This window comes from Excalfactoria chinensis, chromosome 6 (assembly GCF_039878825.1).
Source record: "Excalfactoria chinensis isolate bCotChi1 chromosome 6, bCotChi1.hap2, whole genome shotgun sequence".
Classification (NCBI taxonomy): domain Eukaryota; kingdom Metazoa; phylum Chordata; class Aves; order Galliformes; family Phasianidae; genus Excalfactoria; species Excalfactoria chinensis.
The window spans coordinates 37,376,015-37,402,761 of NC_092830.1; the positions used below are offsets into that span (position 1 = coordinate 37,376,015).

A 26,747-nucleotide genomic window follows, 5' to 3' on the forward strand; every position below is an offset into this window, starting at 1 on the left:
CAAGGGCTGACCACCGCTAAGGCAGCATCTCTTTATGGAGGTTGCTCCTTGGTGGAGTTTTTGTGGCGAGCCTCAACATTGGTGAGCATCCATCTCGACTGTGGGCCTCAGCACTGGCAAGTCTTTCCTTAGATACCTTCTGGCTATCTGTTTCCTCTATAATTACAACTATACCCTTGTGTTACTCCAACTATACGGCAAGTCATAGGTTGTCATAGAAGCATGTCTGGAAAGGGTCCGCAGACTTTGTGTTCGGATCAGTTCTCAGGGACTGAACACCCATTGAAGGCTGGAGAGCGTCTTGCTGTGGGAGTTTGTTCAGAGAAAACGGAGAAGCTCCTTCCAGTGTCGAGTGGAAACAATCAGCATCCTTTCATAAACAAAGAATGTGTAGGAAGGGATGTATTTTTTGTGTTTGAGAGCCTTTTGAAAGTGAAATATAGTGGCATGTTTCCCTAGCTCCAGCAGGCGCAGTCAGTGACTTCATTGCGCTTGTGTTGTTAGGTATTAGCCGGTATATTCACAGTATGGTTGAGATTTGGTCAGTGTAGGAACAATGCTGCTTTTCTTCTTTGGAGCTCCTTTCTGTGGACAGCTGTGTTTAACAGTACCCTTCTGTTCTGCAACTGCAGGACTTCCAGGATCACCTGGATCCCACTGCTGGGATCAGAGTCTGCCCTAACACAGCTGGCAGTGCTGGAGTTCATTGCTGTTACAGCCATGTGCTTCTGTCAGAGCTCAGTCAGGGCCTGCACTGAGCCTCAACAACTTCAGTTCTTTGTGGACTTTTTTCTATGTATACAGGCATGCCTCTCCTTTTGTGAGGGTGAATTTGCAGTTGATAATTGGAATTCAGGTTGGTTAGATCAGGTTGCTCCTTGAGGACCGTTTCTATCAGTCCTTAGCTAAGCACTCATGACTAATTCTATGTACGTGCTAGGAATCTGTCCATATTTAGGTTAGGAGAATCTGCTTGTGTGCACTCCTCCCATCATGTTGTAACAGATTGCTTGAGAAACAGAACTGAACTGTAGAATAAAGCTGAGGTTGTATGAGCTAGGCTGCACTGCTTATTCCTCTATGTCAGTCATCTCATCTGCACAGTAAATTAAGGGGAGTTGGACTAGATGGCCCTCAGAGATTCCTTCCAGCTCTTGAGGATTCTCTGAAAGCCAGCAAGAAAAACAAAGAATGAAGGTGAAATTTTTAGTTAAACATTAACAGCGAGATATAAGAAGCTGTTATACATTGTCTACATACTCAATTCCAAGGAATGCAAGCATTTAAAGGCTGTGCTTAGCACTGTTCTAGCACTGCAAGGCAGATAAGCTGCTCCTCCCTCTGTGAAAGCGAGATGACTGTGCTGAAACTCAGTGGAGCCGCAGCAGCTCTTCCTATGGGCCTTGGAGCATCCTGGTTTTGCAGCTTAGTGCCTTGACTGCTGAGGAAGGCGCTGCCATCTGGGAGCCAATTAGCTGCATCTTTGCCTTTTTGAGCAGGTCAGCACAAGGCAGAGCAGAGGGAAGGGATGGTGCTAATGGGAAGTCATCTCTGGGCAGTCAGGGAGCCTGGGCTGGGATTTGGCTCTGTGTTGGTCACTCGCATTCTTTTTCTGGCTGTAAAGCTGAGCTCAGAGGATGTGTGTGAAGGAAGCTATGGGAGTGGTGTTGTGTTGGCTCAGGGGGAGCCCTTGGAATAAACGAGCCCCAGGTGCAGGAGCTGCAGTGACCCAGAGCACGGTTCTGCACCCTGGCACAGCACCAATGGTCAGCAGGCAGCGAAGATGTGAGATGGATCCTGAAGGACTCCTTGAAGCCTGCTTTAATGAAGAAGCTAGAAATAACCAAGCTACTTCTCTAAGGGGAAATTAATTGCTTTATAATGATATCCTAATTTTCCTGAGCCTGCTGCGGCTTTCTTGTCATCACGTTCTGATTTCTAGTGTGGGGCTGCTGCTGTTGGCTCTGACGTTTTATTCTGCAGCTTTCCATGCTGATAATGACAGAGGGCTGATCAAGAAGGGCTGCAGTTCCCATAACCTTCAGCCTTCAGGAGTGGTCTCAGCTGCATCCTTTCCATTCTTTGCACTTTACTCAGTATAAATACAACCATTCCACAGAATAAAGTTCTTCTAGTAATTGAAGACTGGAGAATTGGATGAAAACTTGTGTGTTTCAGTATGATCCAACAGCCCGAGGTATCTTTTGAGGTTCTTTGGTAGGTTATAGTTAAAAATGAAGTTAGGTGTCCTCTGATCCATTGAAGCATGCCCTGCCATTGGCACTGCCTGCCTAAAGAGGGAAAGGAGATGTGCTGGGGCCAGCGCTGTCCTGGTGCGTGCGGTGGGACAGGGATCTCCTCAGCCCTAAAGAAAGCAGTTTAAGAAAACTGCTGTATTGCTATGGAGTCTGGGAGACAGCTCCAGATTTCTGCTTCAATGCCAAGGTGGTGATCTCTGAGATCAGAAGGCAGACCTGGATGGCATAGCCAGCCAGTCCTGGTGTGCCTGAGTGTTCATAAGTAACTGTTAGTTGGAAGTGGAGGCATCAAGTAGGTGTCTAATAGCCTGTGTACCCTGGATGCTAACTAGGAGTCCGGTTAGTTAATAAATAACTTATTCTACTTGGTTTTATTAACCCCTAGCTGTGTTGTGTAACTATGGGAAATACTTTGTATGAAAATCTAAAGGGGAAGGAGGACTGTTAAATATGTAACAGGACTGCAAAAACTGGGAAAATGAAATTCTTTTGGATGACTTTTGAGATACAGGCTCCTTGCGGTGCCTTCAGTTCAGCTCAGTAGGCTAGAGAAGAAAGATCTGGCAATCAAACGCAGAGGAGTTGCACGTCTCGTTAGGGTTTATGTTCCCACTTCATACCCAGCTCAGGGTTCCAGCCCACATCCTGGGGCTGTGCTGTGCTCACCACGCTGTGTCCCCTGGCTGCTGTGCTGCTGGAGTGTCAGCACCTGGCCTCATCCAGGACTGAGCTGGGGAGAGGCTGTGCTTGCTCTGCAAACTGGAATCTGTGTCAAAGACGGAACAGATTATAGTTGTTGTCCTCTAAACTCAATTAATAACACTTGTGAATTATTTGCTATAGGATTTGACTGCAAAAAAATATGTATTTTTCCCTGTGGAACAGTCTGCACGTTGGTACCTGGTATTTGAAGTGCTTTTTCTCCTGCTGCAGCAGGCCGGTTCTGTTCCTGACCGCAGGAAGCCGTGCAGGAGGAGCGCAGGCAGGGCTGTGCTGTGTCTGTGTGCCCACTCTGTGCCTGGGGGAGGCTGTGATGGTGCTGTGCCGTGGCTGTGCTGCCCTATGGGCTTGGCTGTCCCCAGCTGCCTCCTGTGCCATCTGTGTGTCTGTGGGGTGGTGATGCTTGGCCTGCTGGTGTGAGTGGGCAGAGCGGAGCTGTGGCGTGGCTGGGTGCTTTGCAGGTGCTGCAGCAGGTCGGGCCTGCCTGAGTGTGTTCTGTAGGGGAAGATGCGGCTTGCTCGCTGATATGTGACCTTTGTGTGTTCATTGAGCTCTCTGTGGCTTTACTTAGTCCCAGTGGTTAACTTGGTTTGTGCCGGCTGGTTAGGATTTGTCTTGCTTGAAAACGCCGTCTCAGCACTTCTCAGTGGTATCATGGAGCCTTCCCTCCCACTCAGTGCTGGCTTCTGCTTTTTTCTGCCTCCCAGTAAAGGAATCCCTGCTTGTTGGAGGCTCCCTGGGGAGCCCAGGAAGCTCCGTGCTGTCCCAGGAGTGTCCTGGGTGTGGGCCTGGGGCTGTGATGGGGCCATTCTGTTCTGATGGCAGTGCCATGCTGTGGTTGTGTGCATCCTTAGTGTAGCAGCTGGGATGGCAGGGGCTTTGCTGTGGCTGCCTGCTGCTGCTTGGGATGCAGTGAGGTTTTTTATTCTATGAGGCAGAAAAATCAAGCCAGTATCTGTCTGCTTGGTTCTAGCGAGGGGCTCGTCTTTCAGTCTGTAGCTGTTATGAGAGTTAGAAGAACATGCTTTAAATACTGAACATTATAGCGTGGTGGTAGTTTTCTTGCGTATCTGACTTCCAGCTCTTCTTTCATGATGGATATATAACTCTGAGTTGATCATGCTGGTTTGTACCTTTACTGAGGTTGCTGTGTTCTGCAGTGTTCCTTTGCTCTTCTGATAGCAGTTCACCTGTCACAGTGTAAGTGGGTGTTCCCAGGGCTGCTGAGAGGCGCATCAAAGCGTGCTTACAGCTCTCCTTTGAAGTGCATCCTTGTTCTTGCAGTGTCTCTTAAGGCGTATCTTCATGCACTGGTACCCAAAGGGCAGGGCTTGGAGTGGCTCTTCCACTGACACCTATGGCACATCCAGAGTGCTGAAAGATGTGAAAAGTGTCGGGAATGAGTCAATAGAAGCGATCTTTGCTTTTTGACGGTTCTCCTTGTGTTGGAAGCAGAGTTTCCTAAACAGGAAAAGAGCAATTCCAGCTCGGTTCAGAAATGTTGATACTAGGTGAAGTGCACTTCCTTGTGACAGAGAAAAACAGAAGTGTTACCTCATTGCAAACAGGATATCTCTTAATAGTTAGGTTTAAATATACAACATTTTCCATAGTGGCTTTGAATTTCTGGAGCCGCAAACACAGAATAGGGTTTTGGCTCTATCAGTGTTATTTCTGGCTGGCTGTCAGGACAGCTCTACTGATACCTCCTGATATCGCTGGTTCAGGTTTTAGTGTTGAATCAAGCCTACCGCTGTGTTAGATGTGTCTGCAAAATGTTTGTGGAAGTTGACCTTTGTGTTTGTTTTTGTTCCTTCATGCACACGGGGTAGGACTGTGCACTGCTGGCAGGCCCTGGCTGTGCCCGAGGATGAGCAGGGCTCTGGAGAGAGCTTTTACTTGCAGTGCTTAGTTCTCATTTTGTTTAATCGTCAAGTGTGCGCTTATTTGGGTCTGGTATGCTGAGTGCTGTATGTACTGTAAGGCAGGATACAGAACTCTGCTCTCTTAATAAAAGCCCCTGAGTTTTCATCGGGCTCAATTAGTTCTGTTTTATGAACAGAATTAGTTCTGTTTTATGAACAGAAGTGGTTCTGCTGCCCCTGTCCCCCAGCTTTAAGGTGAGGACCCAGAAGTTGAGCAGAGCTGTGCCTGCATTTTTGAGGGGCAGTGGGGAGGTGGGAGAGGGCCTGCGTATGCCCTGCAGTGCAGGGAGCAGCCTCAGGCTGGCTCAGAAGGTGCCGTCCTTACAGCGTTGTTCAGGGGTGAGCCCTTGGGCCTGGGAGCAGACAACAGGATTTTGCAGAAACGGGCAAGAAATGGTGGAGCTGGAAGTCGCTGAAGCTGGTGTCTCTTCTGACACCGACTCTCGTGACTGATGCGCTGTGCGGGAGGGTCTGGCAACGAACTGTACTGAAATGAGATGCTATTTTTGTGACTTGGAGAACATTTCTAATTACACATTTATGTTTTAAATCCATCTATCTGTGCCTTTATGATACAGCTAACTCCAGCCGTTTTTATTTTCCTTTGCATCTCTATGAAGCTTTCTACCAATAGCATTGTCGTCCCCCATGAGCTTATGAGTTGTTCCTGGAGCTCAGCACGAGAAGCATCTCTGCACTGATTCGGGCAGTGCTTTCTGGCTTCTGAGGTTCAGACCGTGCCATGATCTTGCTCACACTGGTGTGCAACTGTCATTGCAGTGGTCATTCCTGCTGGGAACTCCTGCTCAGACCGTTGTGCATCCTGGCAGCAGTAAAATGCTTTTTCCTGCTGGTGATGAATGAGGCCTTGTCTTGGATATCATCTGCTCAGACTACACTTGCACACAGTCTCTTCTCTTTGTGAGAATAGCTGCTTGACTTTGCTACTGAATTCCCCTGTTTTCTGCAGCCATCCTTGGATTTTTTTTGCCAAATAGCATTGGGAGGTTTTGTTGTTGTTTTCCCCTCATCTTGTGGCTGTTTCTAACTTTGGTTGCTCACTTGGTGGGCTTGTCAGGAGGAGTGTGTTTGATCGCAGGGTGCCTCTTTATGCTTGGGAATTTGTAAAAACACAGAAGGCTTTTGTAAAACCTTCCAGGGGTACAGTAAGAAAGGGAGTTGAATGGCTGATATATTGAAATCAGCAGGTGCTGGTGATGACTTACAGCTGACAGATCTCCCCGTGCTGTTAGGTCTTTAACTCTTGCTGTTTAAGCAAATATGTATTTAAATTTCCATGTCTGAGTTTGGTGTGCAGGCTGTCTCCCTCAGGTGTGTGTGCAGTGCTTGGCATGCTGGCACTAACAGCTGCAGCTCAGGGTTCTGGGCAGGGGGAGAGCTGGGAATGTTGCTGGGTGGAACAGAGGATGGGAGGTGAAAACAGGAGCTGTGTTTGCTGCTTGTTTGACTGGGAAGTGTGACACGAGAAAGTGCTCTGAGCCCAAGGTGGGGAATGCAGTCAGATGGGAAACGGATCACAGAAGCCATGAAGGGAAGTTGTATGGAACAGAAGTTGGGGAGCAAAACTTGCTCACCTTCTGCTTTGATAGCTGAGCTGTTTGTTGTCTCACCCCGCTGCTTCTTCACATCTCTGTCATTAGTCATGTAGCTTTATTCCATATCCTGATTACTGTCCTGTTCTACCCTTTATGATTTCATCTACATGAAATCAGTGCTATTTCATATGAAACATGCCAAAAACCGTTTCCATAAAATGTGGATGAGCTGTTCTTCACTTCTTCCAAAGTGTAATTTTGAAAAATGACTTTGCAGAAGTAACATTGCTGAGCAGCAAAGAGCTCATCACAGCTGTGCAGCCCGTCAGCTCCCTGCTCGTGCTGCTAGAGTAGTTCCATTGCCATGCCTGGCACTGGAGTTGGATCTGTCCTTGTTGTATAGTGAGGGAAGTGGTGCAGCATGGAGGGGTCAGCAGCCCTCAGCACAGCGCTGTAATGCTGCACCTTGCTGTCAGCCACCAGATTTGGAGGGTTTATTCATTTGCTTCCTGTGCTTTAGAGAACATTCACCAAGTGTTCTCAAGTTTCCTTCTGTATAAACAGTGAGAAATTACTTCTCTATCATAGGAATAATGTCTGAGGTACTCATCCGGCCTTTGGAGTTTGAAAGAAGAGGAATAGAATATGGAAGTGGCAAACCCAGAGCAGAACGTAGTGATGCTGTGTGGCATTTGGTCTGGCTGCAGGGGCTGAGACCATCCGTATGGTGGTGGGAGCTCCCAGCACGGGCTGTACCTGATGCCCACTTGATGCCTAGAAGCTTTGTGCCCATGCTGTGTGGTGTGGGCTGAATGTCAGTGACCTCAGCTCCTCGGATAAAGTGCTGCTTTGGGCAGTCAGTTAATTCAGTGGGTGCTCTGAAAGCTTGTTTGGCTTTCTGTGTGTTTTGCCTGCTGGTTACTGAGTTTCTTCACTTCAACTTTGCAAAAGCCCGCAGAAAGATCCTCTGGGGCTTAATTCTGTAAAGAAAAAGAGTAAGTTATTGCTCCTTATTGCTAGGGAAGAATTCAGTGGGAACTTGAGGCAGAAAGCCGTGGGGGATGTGATGGAGCTGGTGAGGTTTGCTTGCGTGGGATTCTGTTTGAAAGGCCAGTTTGTCCTCTGGCAGTTCTCTCCAAGCATGTCTTTCACTAGCAGAGCAGTGTTAATGCCTTTGACACCGCTACCCACTGGGTGTACTTGTTTGGGAACAGCTTAGTCCATTGGTTATTCTGTCACACCTGCAAGCACATAGTCAGCACGGTAGTTTGATTTTTAAGGTAGGTGGACAGTGTATTCATGTTAAACCTTTATTCGGGTTGTGCTGAGAATGTTGATTCTCCCGTGTGATGGAAGCTTTGATGCTTCCCTCTGCTGGTGGTCGCAATAACCTGATCTGTATCTATAGTGACATGGTGGGAAAAGGGCTATTAGTGGGATCTGACCTGTCCTGCAAAATTCTAATCTAATGTAGCAGCTGTTGAGGTTTTTGTGATGTGAAGGCAAACGGAAATGGGATAAATGTCTCAGCATTTTAATATTTAGAAAGGAGAGGAAAATGAAGTCTATGAAGACAAAGACTGGGTTGTGGGGTTCAGGGTCGCACCAGAGCTGAAGGATTGGCTGTGAGCTCTGACTGTACTTCAGTGTCATACTTGGGTGATTTCTGCTGGGCCTTTTTTGGGTGAAAGTAACGATTTCTGCACCGGATCTTCACTATGGATTTAAGCAGACCTTTAGGTCGTGCAAGAAAGGAGCTCTTCTCTCTGTGTTTTCCTGCTGGAAGTCTCAGAGCGTGTCCGAAAGCTGTGAGCTGGGGAAGGCAGCAGAGCAGCAGTGGGCTCAGGAGCTCCCATGGGGACGCGTTGCTGGGCTGGCAGGTAGCAAGCAGCTCTGGGGGAGCCGTGGTGATGTGGTGTGGAGCATCAGCTAGGCTGTCAGCATCAGTGGGGACCTGCAGGCGCTCAGCGCGGGCTGCACGGGGTGGAAGAACCATGAGAGTGAAAGCAGCTGCCTGTTTGGCTCCTTCTGCTTGTTTGTACTTTGTAACGTGAAAGACTGGCACAGGGCAAAGATGGCGTAAATTACCTGATGCAGTTTGTGTTGTGAGTTATCAGAACTTGCTTGGGTTGTGCAACAAAGCTAGACAGAAGGTTTCACTTTCACAAGTGAAACTGCCTGTGTGCACACATTTAGCTGAGGAGCCACGGAGCTGGGGCTGTGAGGAGGCTTGCAGAGCAGGGCACGCTGCTCATGTCGTGCTGGACGTTTGCTTTCTGCAGCGTGGGTGACTTCAGAGGTAAAACCCAGCCAGGTATGGGCAGGTGTGCGGCAGCTGCTGCAGGGCTCTGTCATGTGCTGGGTCAGCTGGAAGCAGTGAGACCTTGGCCATGGAAAAGTGGATACTTCACTGGATGTAGCACTGTACATGTAAATAGGGGGCTGACTGCAGGGAGTGATGTGCAGCTTATACAAGTTAATTTTCCATGCTTGGGGACAGAAACGGCCTAAGTCTGCTTAAGTAAAATAAAATGTAACAAGTTTGTGACCATTAACACAGGGGGACAGTCAGACTAATAGTGTGAGCCCAGGCGCTAATAAAGCATCTTTCTGACCTGTGAGTGGGATCTTGGTCTTATTTTAAGCAGCCATTAATTCTTAACCTGGAGGGGTGTTGATAATTGGCTGTTCAGTATCTGCAGCTTTTCGTTCGTCAGTTCATGTGTTGTGGAATCCACTGCTTTGGTTCAGAGCGAGCACCGTCTGACACAGCTCGCTAACGGTCCTGGCTTTTGTTGCCTGCTTAGTATTTCCTTCCTTGAGAATCTATATTTAGTGCTGAGAAGTATTTGCCGTGGCATAGGACTAAACACAGTTGCCTTTCAAACAAAAGGAAATGGTTCTCTTTAGGGATAAGCATTGAACGAAGGGCAGGATTTCCTGTGGAAACTCGTGTGCATGAGAGTGGACTTTTACTTTGCATGTAATGGCAAAAAGTGCTAAACAAGAAACCCGGGCAATTTACGCTAACAGAAGAGGTTCCCTCTCGCCTTAATTATTCCCCTGCTTTTTGATGTATGTTTTCTGTAGCTTGAATTTGGCCTTTTTATGGAGATGGTGAACAACACCACTGTAAAACGTGAAGGCCGCAGCTGTCCAGCACTGACAGACTGATGGTGCTGCGTGGCTTTTGCGATCAATTGTGGGCTTTTGGTACCAACATGGAGGGCAGCTGCTCTCTGTGCCCACATGACATCTCTGTAATGCAGCTTTGTGCCGCGTAAGATGGGGGAGATGCTGTGGAGTCCCACCTCTGAGGATGAGGAGTCAGCTTTTACAGTCCAGAATAGCAGTGGCAGGCTGGACAGGCTTTGAGAGAAGCGGGTTTGTTTGCTGGTAGGTACTGCTGTATGTGCCAGCAGACACTGAGTGTGGTGTTTCCTCATCCTTACTAGTAGCTCTAAAAATGGTCCTTCAGGGTAAAACTACCGAAATGTCAGCTCTGTCCCAGCGGTGAGAAGGGACAAAACCCGGAGCTGGGCAGTTTCAGCAGGGGATGAGAAGTTCTCATTTCTGTTTGTGTAGTTGCAGCAATGCCATGTGGTTGCAAGTCCCCCATTGCAATCTCTTTCAGTGTATGTGCTGGCTGATTTGCCTAAAGTGTAGGAACTTGGAAAGCTTTGCATACTGCTTTAGCCCATCCAATGGCTGTGTGCTTCCACCTGCAGTGGGGTGGCACAGGCAGCTCAGCTCTCCAGGCTGGGGCAGTCACACCCTGGGTCAGGATGACAGGACTTGGGCTAACAGTGACATCCCTGTGCCTGGGGCTGTGAAATGGAGCTGAGGAGATGGAGGTGGAGAAGCTGAAGGTTACTCTAGTCTCCTATAAAGCAGAGGTGTAGAATGGAGCTCCCTGCGCTGGTGGCTGATGTAAAGACCATCATCTCCATCAGCAGCCACAGGGTGGGCTCTCAAAGCCCCCAGCTCCACCCTCTGCCATGGGCAGGGACCCCTACATCGTTCCAGCCAGCTGGGGCCTCTCCAGCCTGGCCATGGGCAGCTCTGGCAGCCAGTTCCTCCTGGAAAGGTGCTGTGGAGCAGGACAGCAAGTAGGTCATGGCAGCCACTATTGACCACATGGAGGCAGTGAAGCAGCCAAGAATATGGGATAGCAAAGTTCTTCATAAATTCACATCCCCCCATTTCTTCTTTAAAGGATTTTTTAAAACCCTCATTGCAAGATTCCTGATGGTTCTTGTATTAGTTTGTTATGGAGGCTGTAGGATTGGAGAATCACAGACTGGTCTGAGTTGGAAGGGACCCTAAAGGTCACATAGTTCCAACCCCCTGCTGTAGGCAGGGACACCTCCCATAGCCCAGGGTGCTCACAGCCCCATCCAGCCTGGCCCTGAATGCTTCCAGGGAGGGGCATCCACAGCCTCACTGGGCAACCTGTGCCAGTGTCTCACCACCTCCCAGCACTGAATCTCTTCCTGATACCTGGTTTAATAAATCTACCCTCTTCCAGTTTAAAGCCATTTCCCCTTGTCCTGTCACTACCTGCCCTTATGAAAAGTCCATCCCCAGCTTTCCTGTAGGCCCCTTCAGGTACTGGAAAGCTGCTGTAAGGTCTGCCTGCTGCCTTCTCTTCTCCGGGCTGAAGATCCCCAGCTCTCTCAGCCTGTCCTTGTAGTGGAGGTGCTGCAGCCTTCTGATCCTCTTTGTAGGCCTCCTCTGGACCCGCTCCAACAGCTCCATCCCTTCTTGTGTTGGATGCTCCAAACCTGGTCGCAGTGCTCCAGGTGGGGTCTCACAAGAGCAGAGGGGCAGAATCAGCTCCGTCGCCCTGCTGGTCGCACTCCTGTGGATGCAGCCCAAGATACAGTTGGCCTTCTGGGCTGTGAGAGCACATTGCTGGCTCATGTTGCATCTTTTAGTTGACATTCCCAAGTCCTTCTCTGCAGGGCTTCTTTCAAGCCATTCTCCACCCAACCTTTATTTGTTCTTGGAGCTGCAAGGGTGCATCCCCTTTATCTGTCTGATTGAGCGCAATGTGGGTTGTCATTATTTTTGTTTTTCTTTTAGAGTGAATTGAAGCTTTCCTTTCTGAAGGAAGCCCAGTTTTTGCCAGCATTCCCCTGCTAAGCAGTGAATGAGCAGAAGCAAGATTGCTTGGTGGTGTCCAGCAAGAGGCAGTGGGCACAGAGTGAAACACAGCAAACTGCTTAGGGACGAAGGCTTGTTGTGTTCTGAGGCTGCCCAGCGAGGCTGTGCTGCTCAGTCCCTGGAGGCGCATTTAATGCATGTGGATGTGAGCTGCCTGCCACAGTGTCCTGCCAGCAGTGGGGTGGGACGGAGCCCTTTGCTCCTGCCAGCTCTATAGGCTCAGATCCAATGCCAGTGTAACAGACGTGAGCTACTGTATTACAGCTGCTGTGTTTGCGTTGCCCTTAGTCCTCATCCAAACCTGTGGTCAGCACAGCAGATCTTGTGAGTCGGTAGCCCTGAGCTCAGTGGGTGTGAGGGGCACAGGAACATGGCTGCATCAAATGCCTGTTGTGACAGCAGACTTTGAAAGCAGACAGGAAATGGGGAGCATTGATAAGTGTTAGGATATTTTGTTTAAGCAGTGGGTGGCTTTTTTCTCTATTCAGGCAGGAAGGCCAGGAAAAAAACAAAACAAAACAAAAAACCAACACTTGTGACAGCAGTAAATTTCACTTCTGCCTTTCCCCAACAACAGGAAGAGTGCTTGAATGGAAAAGCTATCTGTGAATACTGAACCATCCCCAGAATCCCCCAGGACCCTCCGAGGCCCTCAGCCTACCCCTGTGCCAGCAGGGCCACCCAGAGCCGTGCCCAGCCCCACATCCAGATGGGACAGGAGCTTCCCAAGGAGGACATCCCACATCCTCTGGGTCCCTGTGCCAGGCTTGGCCAGCCACCCAGCACAGCAGAGCTGCCTGTGGGCAGAGGAGCTTCTGGGCTGCAGCTTGTACTCATGGCCTCTGGGCCTGGGCATGTCTTCTTTGCACCTCCCCTTGGGTATCTGTACCATCCCTGTGGTGCTTCTGAACCACCTTTGCAAATCATAAGGCCACTGACTGAGGATGCGTGCAGTAAGGACCGCATCGGTTAGAAAAAATAAATAGAAAACTCACTACCTCAAATTGAAAGCAATTTCTAAGCATCTCCCTCGGTGCTTTGTTTCTGATGTAAGCAGCTTTCATGTTGTCTCCTGCTGTTGCATATTTCTGTTAGGTTACTCTGTGTATGTTGGTGTGATGAGCTGCGTTTTGGCACGTCCCCCTGCTTTGCTTTGCAGAGAATTGATGGCTGCCCTTAGGACTGTGCCTGTTTGATGTGAAAGTGCGTGGTGCTGCTGTGTTAGTCATGGAACTGGTGCCGTAACCACCCTGGGAAAGTCTTGGACTTTCATCTCTGATCAGAAAGCAGTTATCTTGTAAGTGTGGGTATCAAGAAGGGATCAGGTATCGCTCGGAGCAGTTGATAAGCACTGCTGTACCTCACTGTGTGGAGCTCATGAACTTTAAGCCTTTATCTCCTGGAATTTCCTTCCTAAAAACTGAGAACTGTGTAATACTGCATCCCCACCCCACGAACACATTCGAACTTCTTAATCAGCCAGAATATTCAGAAAGAAGGGTAATTTTTATAAGTGGATAAGTAGGAATTCATGTACAGAAATGTGATGGCTTGGCCCAGTCTTTCTTGTATGTATGACTATTTGGTCCATATTTAGGCTTTGGTCTGCTCCCAGTTTTGTAACATCAGACAGCAACAGTGCTTCTTTTTCTTCCATATGATCAAATAAGATCTGCCGCAGTTGGCAAACTCGTGTAATTGTGGCCTCAGTGCAGTATCTGCTTGCTTTGTTTGGCCCAGAGCAGAGGAGGCTGAGTGCAGCTCCCGTGTGTTGGCTCTACAGCTTCCCAAAGGGGAGAGCTGCACAGAACTGCAGAGCTCAGCAAGCGCTGCTGCACTGCTCTGCTGTGTGGGGCTGGGCTGGAAGGGACCCACAAGGATCATCACATATTCAGGGATTCCGTGTTTGATTCTGTTAGTTCAGCTTGAATCAAGATGACAGCAAGGACTTTGACATGCTTGTTGCTGGGGGCTGCGCAGTCTTGTTTTTTGTGTCTTTTTGTGTGTGTTTTTGTTTCCTTGCTTTGCTTCCAGTTTGCTGGGTTTCAGGTTTTAGTTTGCATTAATGAGGTGTTTGTGTCTTCTCAGACTGTGTACTTTCAAGTCACTAATAAAGTTGCTTTGAGTTGGAAGTGTCCTACAGCATGCATGGAGGAAACAAATTTGGGAACTGGCTTTAGTGTCTGTTGTGGTTCAGTATGGATGTTAGAGGCCAGTGTGCTAGTATAGGCTGCTGTAGGATGGCTTTTCTCTGCTGTTCCACCTGGGATGGCTTTTAGGCAGTATTTTGCACTCGCCTGCTATTCTGTGGTTACTGCTGGGGCAGTTTGGCCCAAGAGATCAGGGTTGAGCCATGTCGTACATACATAAAAACTTATTGAATTAGAGAGCCTGCAGTAATTGTCTCCAAAGCATTCGTTTTTTGCTTGAAAGGCTCTTGGAGTCCACGCGTTGCTTTGAGGCAGCACTGCACTGTGAGGAGGTGTCCTGCAGTCAGAGCCCGCAGGCTTGGCACAGCGCGGGGCATTTCCAGGCCTGCAGGAAGAGCCTTCCTGTCCCGGCTCCACTGCTGGACTCCCTGCCCGGCAGGAGCACTGGAGACAGCAATGTGCTGTGTGTTGAACTCTGTCCCTGTTACAACTTGCATGCATGAAATTTGAATGGCAGGCTGAGCGGCTGCAGGCTGGGTGCTTGGCTCTCAGTGCATCGCTGACCTGCTGGCCTTGATCAGGCTGTTTCCAGCTGCTGGCCACAATTCTCGTTTTCGTTATTGCTCGGGTTCCTTTTTAATGGGCTCCTTTCGAACTTGTGCCGTCTGTCTGGTTGGGATGGGTGGGCAGAGCCCTGCAGGAGGGCGGTAAGTGCTGGGTTTGTTGGTGTGCGTGGGGTTCTGTTTTGTTTTACTGCGCTTCTCAAAGTTCACAGGCTCAGCAGTTTTTCATGTGGGATTTGAAAGGGAGGGGAACTTAATTATGCAGCAGATTTAACTTCTGAAACTGGATCCTAAAAAAGACTGTTTTCTTACTGTGTGCGCTTTAAAAACAGTTGTTCTAGATAATGAGCAATTATCTCTGTTTAGCCTGGGGAAGTTTTTAAAGATCTAATTTAAAGAAAGTGAAACAGACCATCCTGTGTAGGCGAGATAGAGTCGTGGCAGTGACTGAATATTGCCAGACCTCGGTTTTATCTATCGATATGCAAGAGCAGATTAATGTTAGTTGCTGTTGTTTGCAGTATAGGGTCTGGTTTCTCCAGTCCATTCCAAAATCAGGATATGAGGTAATTGAACGCTTAGGTCTATTAATGCAGTTAATCCCTGCTCCCTGCAAACTGTTTGGGCTGATAAATACATGGCGTTGGATTAGCTGTTATTGTTAATACTCTTAATGTGCTGCTTATTGAAATATCCAGGAGCCTTTAATCTTTCTGTAAGAAGTTGGTAATAAAAGTTAAATTTAAACGTGTTAGGAGTTTACTAGGGTAAGGTTTTAGTTGAGATCCGTGCCTTCATTCAGATCCTGGCAGTTACAAAGCCCTGTATGTCAATAAGTACCGTGCCAGGACATGCATTTTCCTATGTGTGGGATGAAGGTGAGGGCAAGACAGCTGGGGCTGGGGTTGGGGCTTGGTTTGTGTCTCAGATGTGCTCGGGGAAGGTGTGCGTGCAGGAGCACGGTGCTGCTGTGGCCGTGGTATGAGTGTGCTCACAGGAGTGGCAGTGAATAAACACTGTCCTAAACGAGTTACTGAACTTCAGTTCTTTCAAGTGTGTATGCGTGTCCTAGAGCTGCATAAACCAGGTCAGCAGTGTCAGAGGCCTGCGTGCTCACGCTTGTTTCAAGGTGCTGCCACAAGCCCATGTATTCCAAGGCTTTGGCAGGAGAAGCCTCTGACTGCCTGGGGGTGCTGGGGGGCAGCATCAGCCCTGTAACCCATGGGGGAGGCTGTGCAGCTGGGCTGTGAGCTGCCTGCTCCGGGAATCAGAGCGGTGGTGTCAGGGATCCCTTAGTCCGCATAGGGAATGCTTAGTTCAAGCCCTGAAGTGTAGATTGTACCCTTTGTTCTACTCGTTATGCAGGGTCCAGTTGGCTGGTTCTCCTGTGTGTTCATGCTGAAGCTCAGGGAGTTTGCACAAAGTGAAAAAAATGGAGGCTATAATTGACTAAAAATAAGTTTTACCAAAGAAAAAGAGCGTGCTTTCTATAATTCATACCCTTCCATTTTCCACAGAGTGAATCCAGTATGATTCTGTAGGAAATGGGAACGCTGGGCAAAAGACTGACTGGCGGTATGTTTGTTTTGAAAAGCTGCTTGTTTTCGGGGCACTGGCAGCTCTCGAGGTGAGGGTGAGTGCTGGGAGATGAGCTCAGGTGTGTGGATGGGAGGATCTGGCACTGGGGGGACAAGGGAGGGATTGCTTTCATTTACGTTACAAAAAGAATGAGAGTTTAATGAAGGGCAAAAACTGTGGGGATGGGAAGAAGGCCAAAGAGTCTGGAAGACACAAAATGTGCTGTATCTACTTTTAGACAGAAAAATAAGAGGGAGATAAATGATCTTTCCACTTGACTGTTATCTCCAGTCTTCGAGAACTTAATTTACACAGAGGTGACTGGGAAGCAGCTGGAGCAGAGGGCTGGCTTACAGAGCTTCGCCACAAGAGTGGTAAGAGCAAAGCAAGGATGTTGCTGTGCCCGAGGCTGCAGGAGAAGCGTGGCGGTGGAGGCCAGGGCTGGGCTGGTGTTGGGCTGGGCCTTGCACAGCTGGAGGTGTCTGGGCCAGGAGCCATCCTGTCCTATCTCTGCTTTTTGTAAAGGAGTCCTCGTTAGCTACCCTGGTAGTCTAACTAGGTGTAACTGCAGGACGTGGGGCTAACAGACATCACTAGCGTGTTCCAGTGCTGCTCCTCCTGTGGAATGGCCGCAAGTTGTACCAGAGGAGATTGAGATCAGACATAAGCAAAAACTTCTTCTCTCAGTGAGCAGTCAGGCACTGGAATGGCTGCCCAGGGAGGTGCTGGAGCTGCTGTCCCTGGCAGTGTTCAAGAGGTATCTGGATGAGGAGCTATGCGATGAGGTTTAGTTGCTTGTGGTAGCAACCGTAATGAGAGGACGGTCTGGTTCCTGTCACAGGATGCTTGCAGCTGATTTCACCCTTGTGAGAAGTGCTGTAGTCAGAGCAGTGCCTCAGTCCCCCTCTGTCCCCTTTGGGCACCTGCAGATGCAGGCACACGTCTGTGCCTGTGTGTTGAAGTCTGGTTTTGCTCAAGTATTCTCATGACTGCAGCCCCTCCAGTAAGCTTTGGGATTAAGCCATAGAACTGAAGAGGGAAAAGCGGCTTCAAAAGGGAAAGCACAAATCAAGAGCAAATTTTAGATAGAGAGTAGAGATTGGATCAGCAGGATATGCAAATGTGTTGGGTTCTGCTGACGAGAGGTTGGATGTAGTTGGATGGATATGGTGCAATGGGGCTGTTTCTTCGTTGGGCGACCTGATCTCATGTAGCCCTGCACACAGCAGGGACATGGAAGGAGAGGATCCTTAAAGGTCCCTTCTGGCCTTAAACCATTCTTATTCCTGAGCTGAAGTCCTGGAGATGCACGGTGAAAGGTCATGGTGGCTTCGTAGGGCGTTCCTGTTGTGGCTTATGAGGCTTATAAGTAGTGTCTGCTGTAGCTAAAAATAAGAGGGAAAGAAAACCTTTTAAAAGAGGGTGGTAATAACCGTGCAGTTTTCTTCCGCGTGTCTGCAGGCTGCTCCTGCTGCTTCACTTGCAGCTGTCTGCTGCAGGCATCTCCAGCAGCCGCTCATCCACCTTTAGGATGTAGCTGCTGTAGGTTTGTTACACGTTGTTTTGAGGCCTTGAATTTGTTTGGAAACTGATTTTTCTGTATCTGTTGGCAGCTTGTCCAGTCAGACGTGGACAGAGGTGGTGATGCTCTCCGTCTGTAACACCTGTCCTTCATGTTAAATGGTGTTTGGTGGTATCTGATAGCTGGGGGTGTACACTGTGCTGCTGTGGCACCTGCTGCAGCAGTGTCCCTAAGCACTGCAGGGCTGGAAGCCTGGGAGGAAGCCAGGAACCCATCCTTTCTCAGGTAGGGCTCAGTGTATTCACTTACTGGGGGAGATTCAAGAACAACGTGGGCATACATAATTCAGCTGTGCTGTAGACAGCAGTCTTTTGGGGGCTGTCTTAGGACACCGTGCGTCACCTGCTTCCCCCCCCGTGAAATACTGGAGCAGTGCAAGCTGTGCATTGCCTTGCACTGTGATGAGCCTCTGCAGGAGAGATCGCGCTGACTGCCTGGGACCCAGTTTGCCGCACGGGGTTGTCAGTGCACACTCTGGTCTTGCTGTGTTGTCGTTGATGTGTGAGGGGAACTCCTACCACTTCCAGCTATGCTTAAAAGCAAAGTGATGTGCTTAGTTGTTCTCCTTTGGGATTCTTGTGGGATGAATGCTTCCAATACTCCTGATTGGGAGCAGTTCTTTTCCTCAAGTAAAAACAAGCACAGTTACTCTAAATTAACATGTATGGCCATGTGCCAGTACCTACAGATGTGCATGCTGATTTAGCTGGATTTCCAGATGTGCTAAATAAAATCTTAGCTGTATTCCTGATGTAGAAGGTCTGTGTCTGAATGCAGGGAGGGTCTTGGTGGGGACCATCACACTCTGTAGTGCATTGCCTTGAGTTTGGGCATGGAGCCTTGGGGTTGCTCTGACCCTGCCAGGCAGCTGCTTGCTGTAAGTTCAGGCTGTAGGTAAAAGTAGGGCTCTTTCATATGTGTATTTTCACAAATGGCTGATCTCTGTCCACTTGGGGTTATTTTTTCAGAATAAATCGGTCCCTGGGGCATCTGGGGGCTGATGTAAATTAGGTTTAAGAAAAGTAGGAGTGTGAGGCCTTTTGCTTTTAGGTGAAAGTTGTCTGTCACCCACTAATAACACTGTGCTTTCAGTTCTGAAAACAAACAGGGCATTGCTGAAGTCTGCCTGCAGTCCAGAGCAGGACTCGCTCATCTAGGCTTCTAACAGCCGGAAATGTTTCATCAGGAGTTTTGCAGTTCTGAGATCTTGCCTTCTGGTTGGATTAAATTTGGCCTTCTGCTTGAAATCCCACAGAAATCACATGCAACTTGTGTGAGCGTGTTCCCCATCTATGTCTGTTCTGATTACAACCAGTACATCCTGTGCTGCTGTCATAACTTATGGCTAAGAGCTGTCTTGAAATCACAGCAGCTCCTGGTTTGTTTGTTTTCTCATTATCGTTTTATGAAAGTTGGTTCTTTCTTATCATTACTCATGGAGTTGTTTCATTAAGTTCAAAAGGAGTGGAAAAGGGGTTAAGGTTCCAAGAACAAGTAGTTACAGAGACAGTGTTCGACTGAAGGGAGTATTTTATCCTTTGCTTCACTGCCTGCAGTTTTTGTGTCTTCAGCTTCCTTGCTGTGGCTCTGCAGTGTTGTTTGGTGGAGCAGGAGGGCATGAATGGGAGACGTGCATGTTTTGCTCTGTGTGTTTAGTGAAGACAGCCCTGAAGGCAGTCGATAACAGGGAGGGGACAGCAGGGGACAGAAGTGACAATGTTTTCCTCTTTCAGAAAATGCTGTTTTAAATTTTTGGGGCAATGTGGATGGAAGTTACAAGTTCCTTCCATAAAGAACTGAGTAAGTTTAGAGTTGTGTTCATGTGGTAGGAAATAAAGCTCTGCTCCGTTTTCCTATCAAAATGTGTTGATTTTGTGCTGGTGTCGGCCTCTGACCAACCACTGCCTGAACGGTTGCTGGTGGAGCATGGGGCACCTCTGCTTTCCAGTTCCATACGTTACGCTGTGCCCCAAAGATGCTGCATTCCTACTGCTCCTGTAGAAGAGTGATTTGGGTCTGTGTTTCCCCCTACAATGCAGGAGTTAGCAAACCTTGCTGACGATGCAAGTTGGTAAACGCTGTAGCTGTTCCCACATTTGAAGTGTGGAAACCATCCGTCTACCTCTAGTTGTATCTGCTGTGCTTCACAGAAGGCAGTTTTGTACTCGGCGTTTTTTGCTGCTTTGTTTTTCATAACTTCTGTAATGATTTTGAGCAGTTCTCCCGCTTTGTTCTTGACGAGCTCCAGCATCCTGCAGCAGCACAGCCGTCCCTCCGAGCCCATTTGTTAGAACCCACTCCATGTCATTTGAAACTGTGCTCAGGCTGCACAAACCGGGTGTCAGCACTTCATGTAAAGGCTTTGAATCCAGGCAGTGAGTGCGTACTTCAGGAGCAGGGTTTGATAGGTATCAGGTCTGTGGATTTAATTACTGGATCGTCTTGTAGGAACAGGGATGTAGAGAAGTTGTAGACGTAACGTGTCTCCTTTAATTGTAGATAAAACCGCCCGCTCAAAAGCCCCAAGAAAAGGGATGAATGTTGTGATATTGTTGTAAAAATGTATTGCTTTTAATCCTAACCTTCTTGTGTTTTGTTTTTCAGCCTGAAAACCTGCAGAAGAATTGGCTGCGGGAGTTTTATCAGGTGAGGTGAAACTTCCTTGCTTATTGATAAGAGACCTTTCGCTTCTGTGAAACTGAAGTTCCTGTATTATATCCCAAAGCAGTCTTTGCAACATGTGCCCTTGGGATTGGTAGGTGCTGATCAGTGTGCAGCCATCATTTCTTCTCACTGACAGATCTTCTGGGTGAGAAAGTTTGGGCACTTTGAACAAAAAAGAGTGTTCATGTTTTATTAAAATCTTCACAGCTTCTGATGGTGGCGTGCAGTGAATCAGCCCTCGAGTCTGAATCCCTTGAGGTTGTCCCTGTATTTCACAGCTACTGGAGAATATTCTTAAACATGCTATAAGCTAAACTGTGTGTTCTTTAAGTCCAAAAGCTGCTCTAAAACATTCTGGTTTTGCAGTGGAAGTTTAGAAACCTTTCATCCTTTGTGTGCAGCTTTAGTGCTGTTTTACTTTGATAGTTTGTATCACATCTACCAGAACTGATAGGTTCTGAAGTTCCTTTATTTCTAATTAAATCTCTTATGGGAAATGGTTACACAGCAACATTCTGCTGGAATTGTAACCTCAGGACTGGAAGGTCAAGGTTCCAGTGCCATCTGTGACCATCCTTGCATTGCATTACAATTACTGTTCAACACTGCAGTTTCTGGCAGGTTTAATGCAGTTGCAATGAAATGAATGTCCTGCTATTCCATGCTATCTGTCAGCTCTGCGAAGGATGAAAGTATTTTCTTTTCTTCTGTCTTGATTGAGCAGTGGTGTTTAAGTGGTGTTTAAACTGTGCAGGTTTCCTCAGCTAATTCAGGTTTATAAACCTTTTCGTGTTTTAAGAAAATGCTTCCTATGAAGAAAATCCATATTTCAGTAGATAGAAGCCTTTAGATCACTGAATATTTCATACCATCGTGTTACTTCTGCGTATTGATCAACAAGACTGCTCATGCTCAGTAGTTCCCGAGGTGGGGTGTGCAGTGTGGAAATGTCTCCAAATACTTTGTGGAAAGCAGGAAAAGGAGGGGAGAAAAGAGCTGCTAGTATCCTGTATCCTGGAGCAGGGACCACTGATGTGGAACTGCCTTTGGCCCACTGAATACTGAGCACACCAGGTCCAAATAGGGAGAAATGGTTCTTCAATGCTCCCACGTGGCAGGTCGAGTCCAGGTGCGGACCGGCTGAAGTGTAACTGCAGCAGCCCTGGCCCCATTCCTCAGCTGTAGCAGTTCTTCTGCCTCCTTCTTTCCCTCTCTTTCTGCCCTCCTTATCTGCTGTCCGAGGAAGCTGTGTTTAAAGAAACCAAACAAGGATGTTGCTGGTTTTGCTCATCACCAGCAGTGAATGACGGAAACAGCCCTCAGCCTGGGGAAGAAAGGAGGAGCCCTGACTCCTTCCTCCTCACGTCATTGCTTTGGGTAGGATTGCTGCTTGCACTGTTTGCTAGTGTGGTAGGAAGTGGAATAAAGCCTTAAGGAAGAGACTAGCGTGCTGCACTAAAAGAAGCACAGCGCAGTCCTGATGTCAGGCTGTGTAGCAACCTGGTACAGGTAGGACTTCACAAACTTTTTTATTCAAGTTCTGCATGCTTGGAGTCCTCTGCAAATTGAGATTCATCGGAAGTGCTGAAAGCTGGCTTTTAAGAAGGCTGCTCGTGCTTCTTAAACTCAAAACCCAGGTAAACCACAGACCACAACTTTTTTCCATTCTTCTGAGGAATTCAATTTGCATATGCGGTTGTGTCACTGCAGTTTGCATAACTTCTGAGAGCGGGGTCCTTGTGCAAGCTGTCAGAGTAATCTCCACAGAAATAAAACAAGTACTCGCTTTGAAATGCTTCCAGAAATGAAGCCCATAATGGAAAGATGTCTTCACATTTGAGTAATGGAGTTTAATCCAGCTGGCAACTGGACAGAGGTGATGTTCACTGGGCATCTGCATTGGGCCTGTCCTCTTCAGTGTCGTTATTGGTGACCTGGATGAGGGCACTGAGTGCACCCTCAGCAAGTTTGCAGGTGACACCAGGCTGGCCGGAAGTGTCCATCTGTGTGGGGGTAGCAAAGCCCTACAGAGAGATTTGGGATGAGGTTCAACAAGACCAAGCGTCGGGTCCTGCACTTTGGCCTCAGCAGCACAGCAGCCTTGGGGCTGGATGACTGCGTAGAGGAAGCAAACCTGGGGGTGTTGGTTGATGCTCGGCTGAACGTGAGCCAGCAGTGTGCCCAGGTGGCCGAGAAGGCCAACGGCATCCTGGACTGCATCAGAAATAGCAGCTAGCAGGAGCAGGGCAGTGATTGTCCCCCTGTACTCAGCTCTGGTGAGGCTGCACCGAGAGTGCTGTGTCCAGTTTTGGGCCCCTCACTGCAAGAAAAACATCGAGGTCCTGGAGCGTGTTCAGAGGAGGGCAAGAAAGCTGGTGAGGGGTCTGGAGCACAGGGTTATGAGGAGAGGCTGAAGGAGCTGGGATTGTTCAGCCTGGAGAAGAGGAGGCTCAGGGCAGACCTCATTGCTCTCTATAACTTCCTGAAGGGAGGTTGTGGTGAGCTGGGGGTCGGCCTCTTCTCTCATGTAACTGGTGATAGGACCAGGGGGAATGGCTTCAAGCTGTGCCAGGGGAGGCTCAGGCTGGATGTTGGGAAATATTACTGCTCTGAAGGAGTGGTCAGGCAGTGCAATGGGCTGCACAGGGAGGTGGTGGAGTCACCAACCCTGGGGGTGTTGAAGGAAGGTTTGGATGTTGTGTTGAGGGACATGGATTGGTGAGAACTATGGGTGATGGGTGGCTGGTTGGACTGGGTGATCCTGAGGGTCTTTCCTAACCTTGGTGATTCTATGAACGTCAAATAACACATTAAGGAACATTTCTGTGGCTTTTTGTTAAGTTCCAACAGCTTTAAATCAGGGGTTTTAGTTATTGCGATACAGCCGCACAGGTCACTTAATTCATGCTTTATCGTGGGTTACTGCTATATGCATTTCCCAGAATGCAGCCTGTGGAAGACTTCAGCACTTAAATGGCACGTGCTAACATTTTTGTGCCATCGCTCCATGGGCAGTCTGATCTGGTACTTGATTTAGCATCCTGTGTGTGGCGAGGGGCTGCTGAACACGGTGGTCCTTGATGTCCCTTCCAACCCCAGCCATTCTATGATTCTGTGATGCGATTCGACAAATAACATACAATCACAGAATCTTTTATGTTGGAAGGGACCTCTGAGGGCCACCCGGTGCCACCCCCTGCAATGCACAGGGACACCCACAGCTCTATCAGAGCCTAGAGCCCATCCCCTGCCCTGGGCTGCCTGCAGGGACCACCCCCACCTCCCTGGGCAGCCCACGCAGTGCCTCACTGTAACGCACTTCTTCCTTATGCCCAGTCTAAACCTTCCCTCTTAGTTTGAAACCATTTTCTCTTGTCCTACATTAAATCTTGTACACGTTTGTGTTAAATTACGCAATTTATCCAAGACATGCAGATGAAAAAACCATAAATTTCAGTGTGTAATGCCATCTTACAGCACAGCAGCCCCTGAAGTAGCTCGCTGCTTTATGACGTTGCTGAGCACTGTTGATAGAGCTGATAAATGCTTTGTCTGGTCTGTTTTACTTGGATGTATCAGTGCCTTGTAAATTTGCAGTCTGTGTTTTGGATGACAGCTGACTTTGTGTTTTAGAACTGGTCTGTCATCAAACGCAGGGTGGCTTTTTGCCAGTTCACAGCAGTTGCTGTTTTTCCCCTAAGGAGAAAAGTGAAGCCCAGTGACAGGGCAGCCCGGCAGAGCTCGGCCCCGCTGTTTATGGGCCCTGGCTCCTGGCACAGTCCCCATGGTGCAATGGAGCTGCTCCTATGAGAGCTGCCTGGGCACACAGCTGGGGCTGCCTGCTGGAGTGGCCCCGGCCTCAGCCTCACTGCTGCTCTGGTTTCCCATTGCTGGATTTGTAATCAGGTTTTTCCTTCTCATTGCTGTGTTCTTTCATTTGGTTCCATTGGTCAATACATGCTGATAACGTTGTTGTTTTGTAACACTTTTCCTTGTGATGTAAGCTGAAGGTATTTATTCTGATCTGTGTATACGTAAGAGGGCTTAAAGGTGGGGGCAAGGTCAGCGTCTCAAGTAGTGACATCTTAGGAACAAGAGGAGGGTTCTGGGAAGACTGCCTTTCCATTGATGCTTAACAGACGGGTTTAAAGGTTAAAGCACATCATGCAGGTAGAACACTGTGTCATCAGAATCGTTCCCTCAGTGCCTGGGGAACAGTGTTCCTTCTCTTCTGTGGATCAGAATATGAACCTTAAAGTTAGCATGTTTTATGTTACCTGTAAAGCAACTGTCGCCTCTCCTTCCTTCCTCCTTGTCTACCCGTAGAAGTGCATGAAGAACTGGATATGCTGGTGTGGTGGCAGCTTAGAGAGATGTGTTCTTCCCAGGCCTTCTGCCTGTCCGTACATTGGGTGGTAGATTTCTGGATACGTGGATTGCTCTGTATTCAAGTCGTGCTTTTCAGACAGCGTGGGGTGTCCAAGCTTGGGTTTTGCTGCTTCTGCCGCTGTGACCGAGCTTGTTTTTGGATTTCCTCTGCAGAGCCAGAGTAATACTTCTCCTTTAGGAAAACTTTTCTTTAGTTCACTTCCAGAGCCTTAATTTCAGAAAGTTGCTCTCTTGGAACGTGGAAATTTGAGAAACAGTCCAGCATTTTTCTTCTGCTGCAGCTGTCATCATGTTTTGTGTCTTACTGCATTCTGGCTTAGCACGACTGACTAATCTTAATCTGTCAGCAAGCGCTGCACAGCCAGGAGAACTTCCTCAGCCCCTGGCATTCTGGAGGCAGGCTCACTGCAGATGGCTGCAGGTTGGGGGGAGCTCCGTGCTGTGCCTGCTCAGTGTGTTGGGGCCCTGCTGGCCCTCGCTTGGTGTGACGCATGAGGCTGGAACCGGGAATTTGGCAGCAACTTTGTGACTTAATTTAGGCCTGGGAAGCGTATGTGGTCTGGCCTTGGAAATTCAAGGCCCTCCTCTAAGCAAAAATACCCCACCCTTCTTGGAGGAGAACGGAAAATGCTTTTAAGGAGCCTGTTGAAGCCCACACAGTGATTTTTATGTAGGTTTTTTGTTTGTGACTCCCTTGGTACTGAAGTGCAGGAGGTTCACGCCATGCTTTACTTCTTAGATTAAGAGAAGGAAAAAGTGCACAGAATAAGCTCCCAGCTGAGTTTGTTTTATTTTCACTTGTGAAGCTCAGGGTTGGAAAGGAATGTGAGTGTCTGTGCGTTGCTGCTATTTAAAACATGCTTTGAGTTAGGGCTGTGGACACGGGGTTCAGAGCTGCCTGGGTTACACTGCAGTACTTCTTTGTTCTTGGATGCATCCTCCTCCTCCTGCAGAGAAGCCGTTGGGATTAAGAAAGGGACAGAATGCACAGCAGTAGCCATAAACAGGACAGAAATGTGCATGATCTCAGTGTGTGTTGCTGCTGTCACAGATGGGCATAAAGCCATTCTTAGTATGTCTGTGTTTAAAACAGGCTATGCTTTTTCTGCAGAAACCAGAGCGTTGGCAAAGCTTGCATTTTGAGCTTTTTTTAGCTGAGGTGAGGACAGTGAAGATGGTTGCAGTTCCTGCAGTCCTTTCTTGTGGCTGCAGTAAGGAACAAACCTGAACCAAAATGAGAATGAAGTCAGTTTCTGAGAACTCGCTGTGCTTGCCTGGAGAGGTTCAGCTGATGCAGGGGCTGGGCAGTGGTCACAGCCAGGGCTGCCACCCAGCGCCCGGTGAATCACGTCAGACAGAGGTGTGTTGGCAGGGCCTGAAAGGACTGGGTGCAGCCTTGGCAAAGGAGACACGGGGTGTTGGTGTGTCAGCCAGCACCGTGCCCTCACAGCCCAGAAAGACAACTGTATTCTGGGCTGCATTTGAAGCAGCACGGCCAGCAGGGTGAGGGGGGCGATCCTGCCCCTCTGCCCTGCACTGATGAGGCCTCACCTGGAGCGCTGCATCCAGATGTGGAGCCCTCAGAACAGGAGAGACATGGAGCTGCTGGGCTGTGTCTGGAGGAGGGACACAGAAATGGACCAGGGATGGAACAGCTCTCCTGCAGGGCAGGCTGAGAGAGCTGTGCAGCCTGGGGAAGGCTGTGACGTGAGCTGAGTGTGGCCTGTCAGTATCTAGAGGAGAGCTACAGGAAAGCAGGGGATGGACTCTGGTGATAGAATGAGGGGAAATGGCTTCGAGCTTCAAGAGGGGAGATTTAGGTTAGATATGAAGAAAAAGCGTTGTACAGTGAGGGTGGTGAAGCACTGCAGCAGGTAGCACAGCCATGTGGTGGATGTGATGTCTCTGGAGACTTCAAGGCCAGGCTGGATCAACCTCTGAGCAGCCTGATCCAGCTGTGGTGTCCCTGTTCAGTGCAATGAAGTGGCTCTGGGTGGCCCTCAAGGCCCCTTCCAACTCAAAGGATTCTGTGACTGTGCACATGGGCGTCCATAAAGCATAGGGTTGGGCCGTGCCAGCTGTCTGACAGGTGGATTTCAGCTCTGTTTGTTCCAGGTTGCATGATTTTCTCAGAATCCCTTTCTTTCAGAATCCCTTTCTTTCAGTTTCTGGCCACAGCTAACTTTGTTAGAAGTG

General features: G+C 48.6%; 1 protein-coding gene across 2 annotated transcripts in view; it reads left to right on the top strand.

The window, feature by feature from the left end:
- INPP5A (inositol polyphosphate-5-phosphatase A) overlaps positions 1 to 26,747 on the top strand; it is a 182,489-nt gene that overhangs the window by 17,521 nt on the left and 138,221 nt on the right. For both annotated transcript variants that reach the window (XM_072340693.1, XM_072340692.1), the window contains exon 2: positions 20,103 to 20,144. In XM_072340693.1, the coding sequence (XP_072196794.1) occupies positions 20,103 to 20,144 (42 nt within the window). The remainder of the gene's footprint in view (positions 1 to 20,102; positions 20,145 to 26,747) is intronic.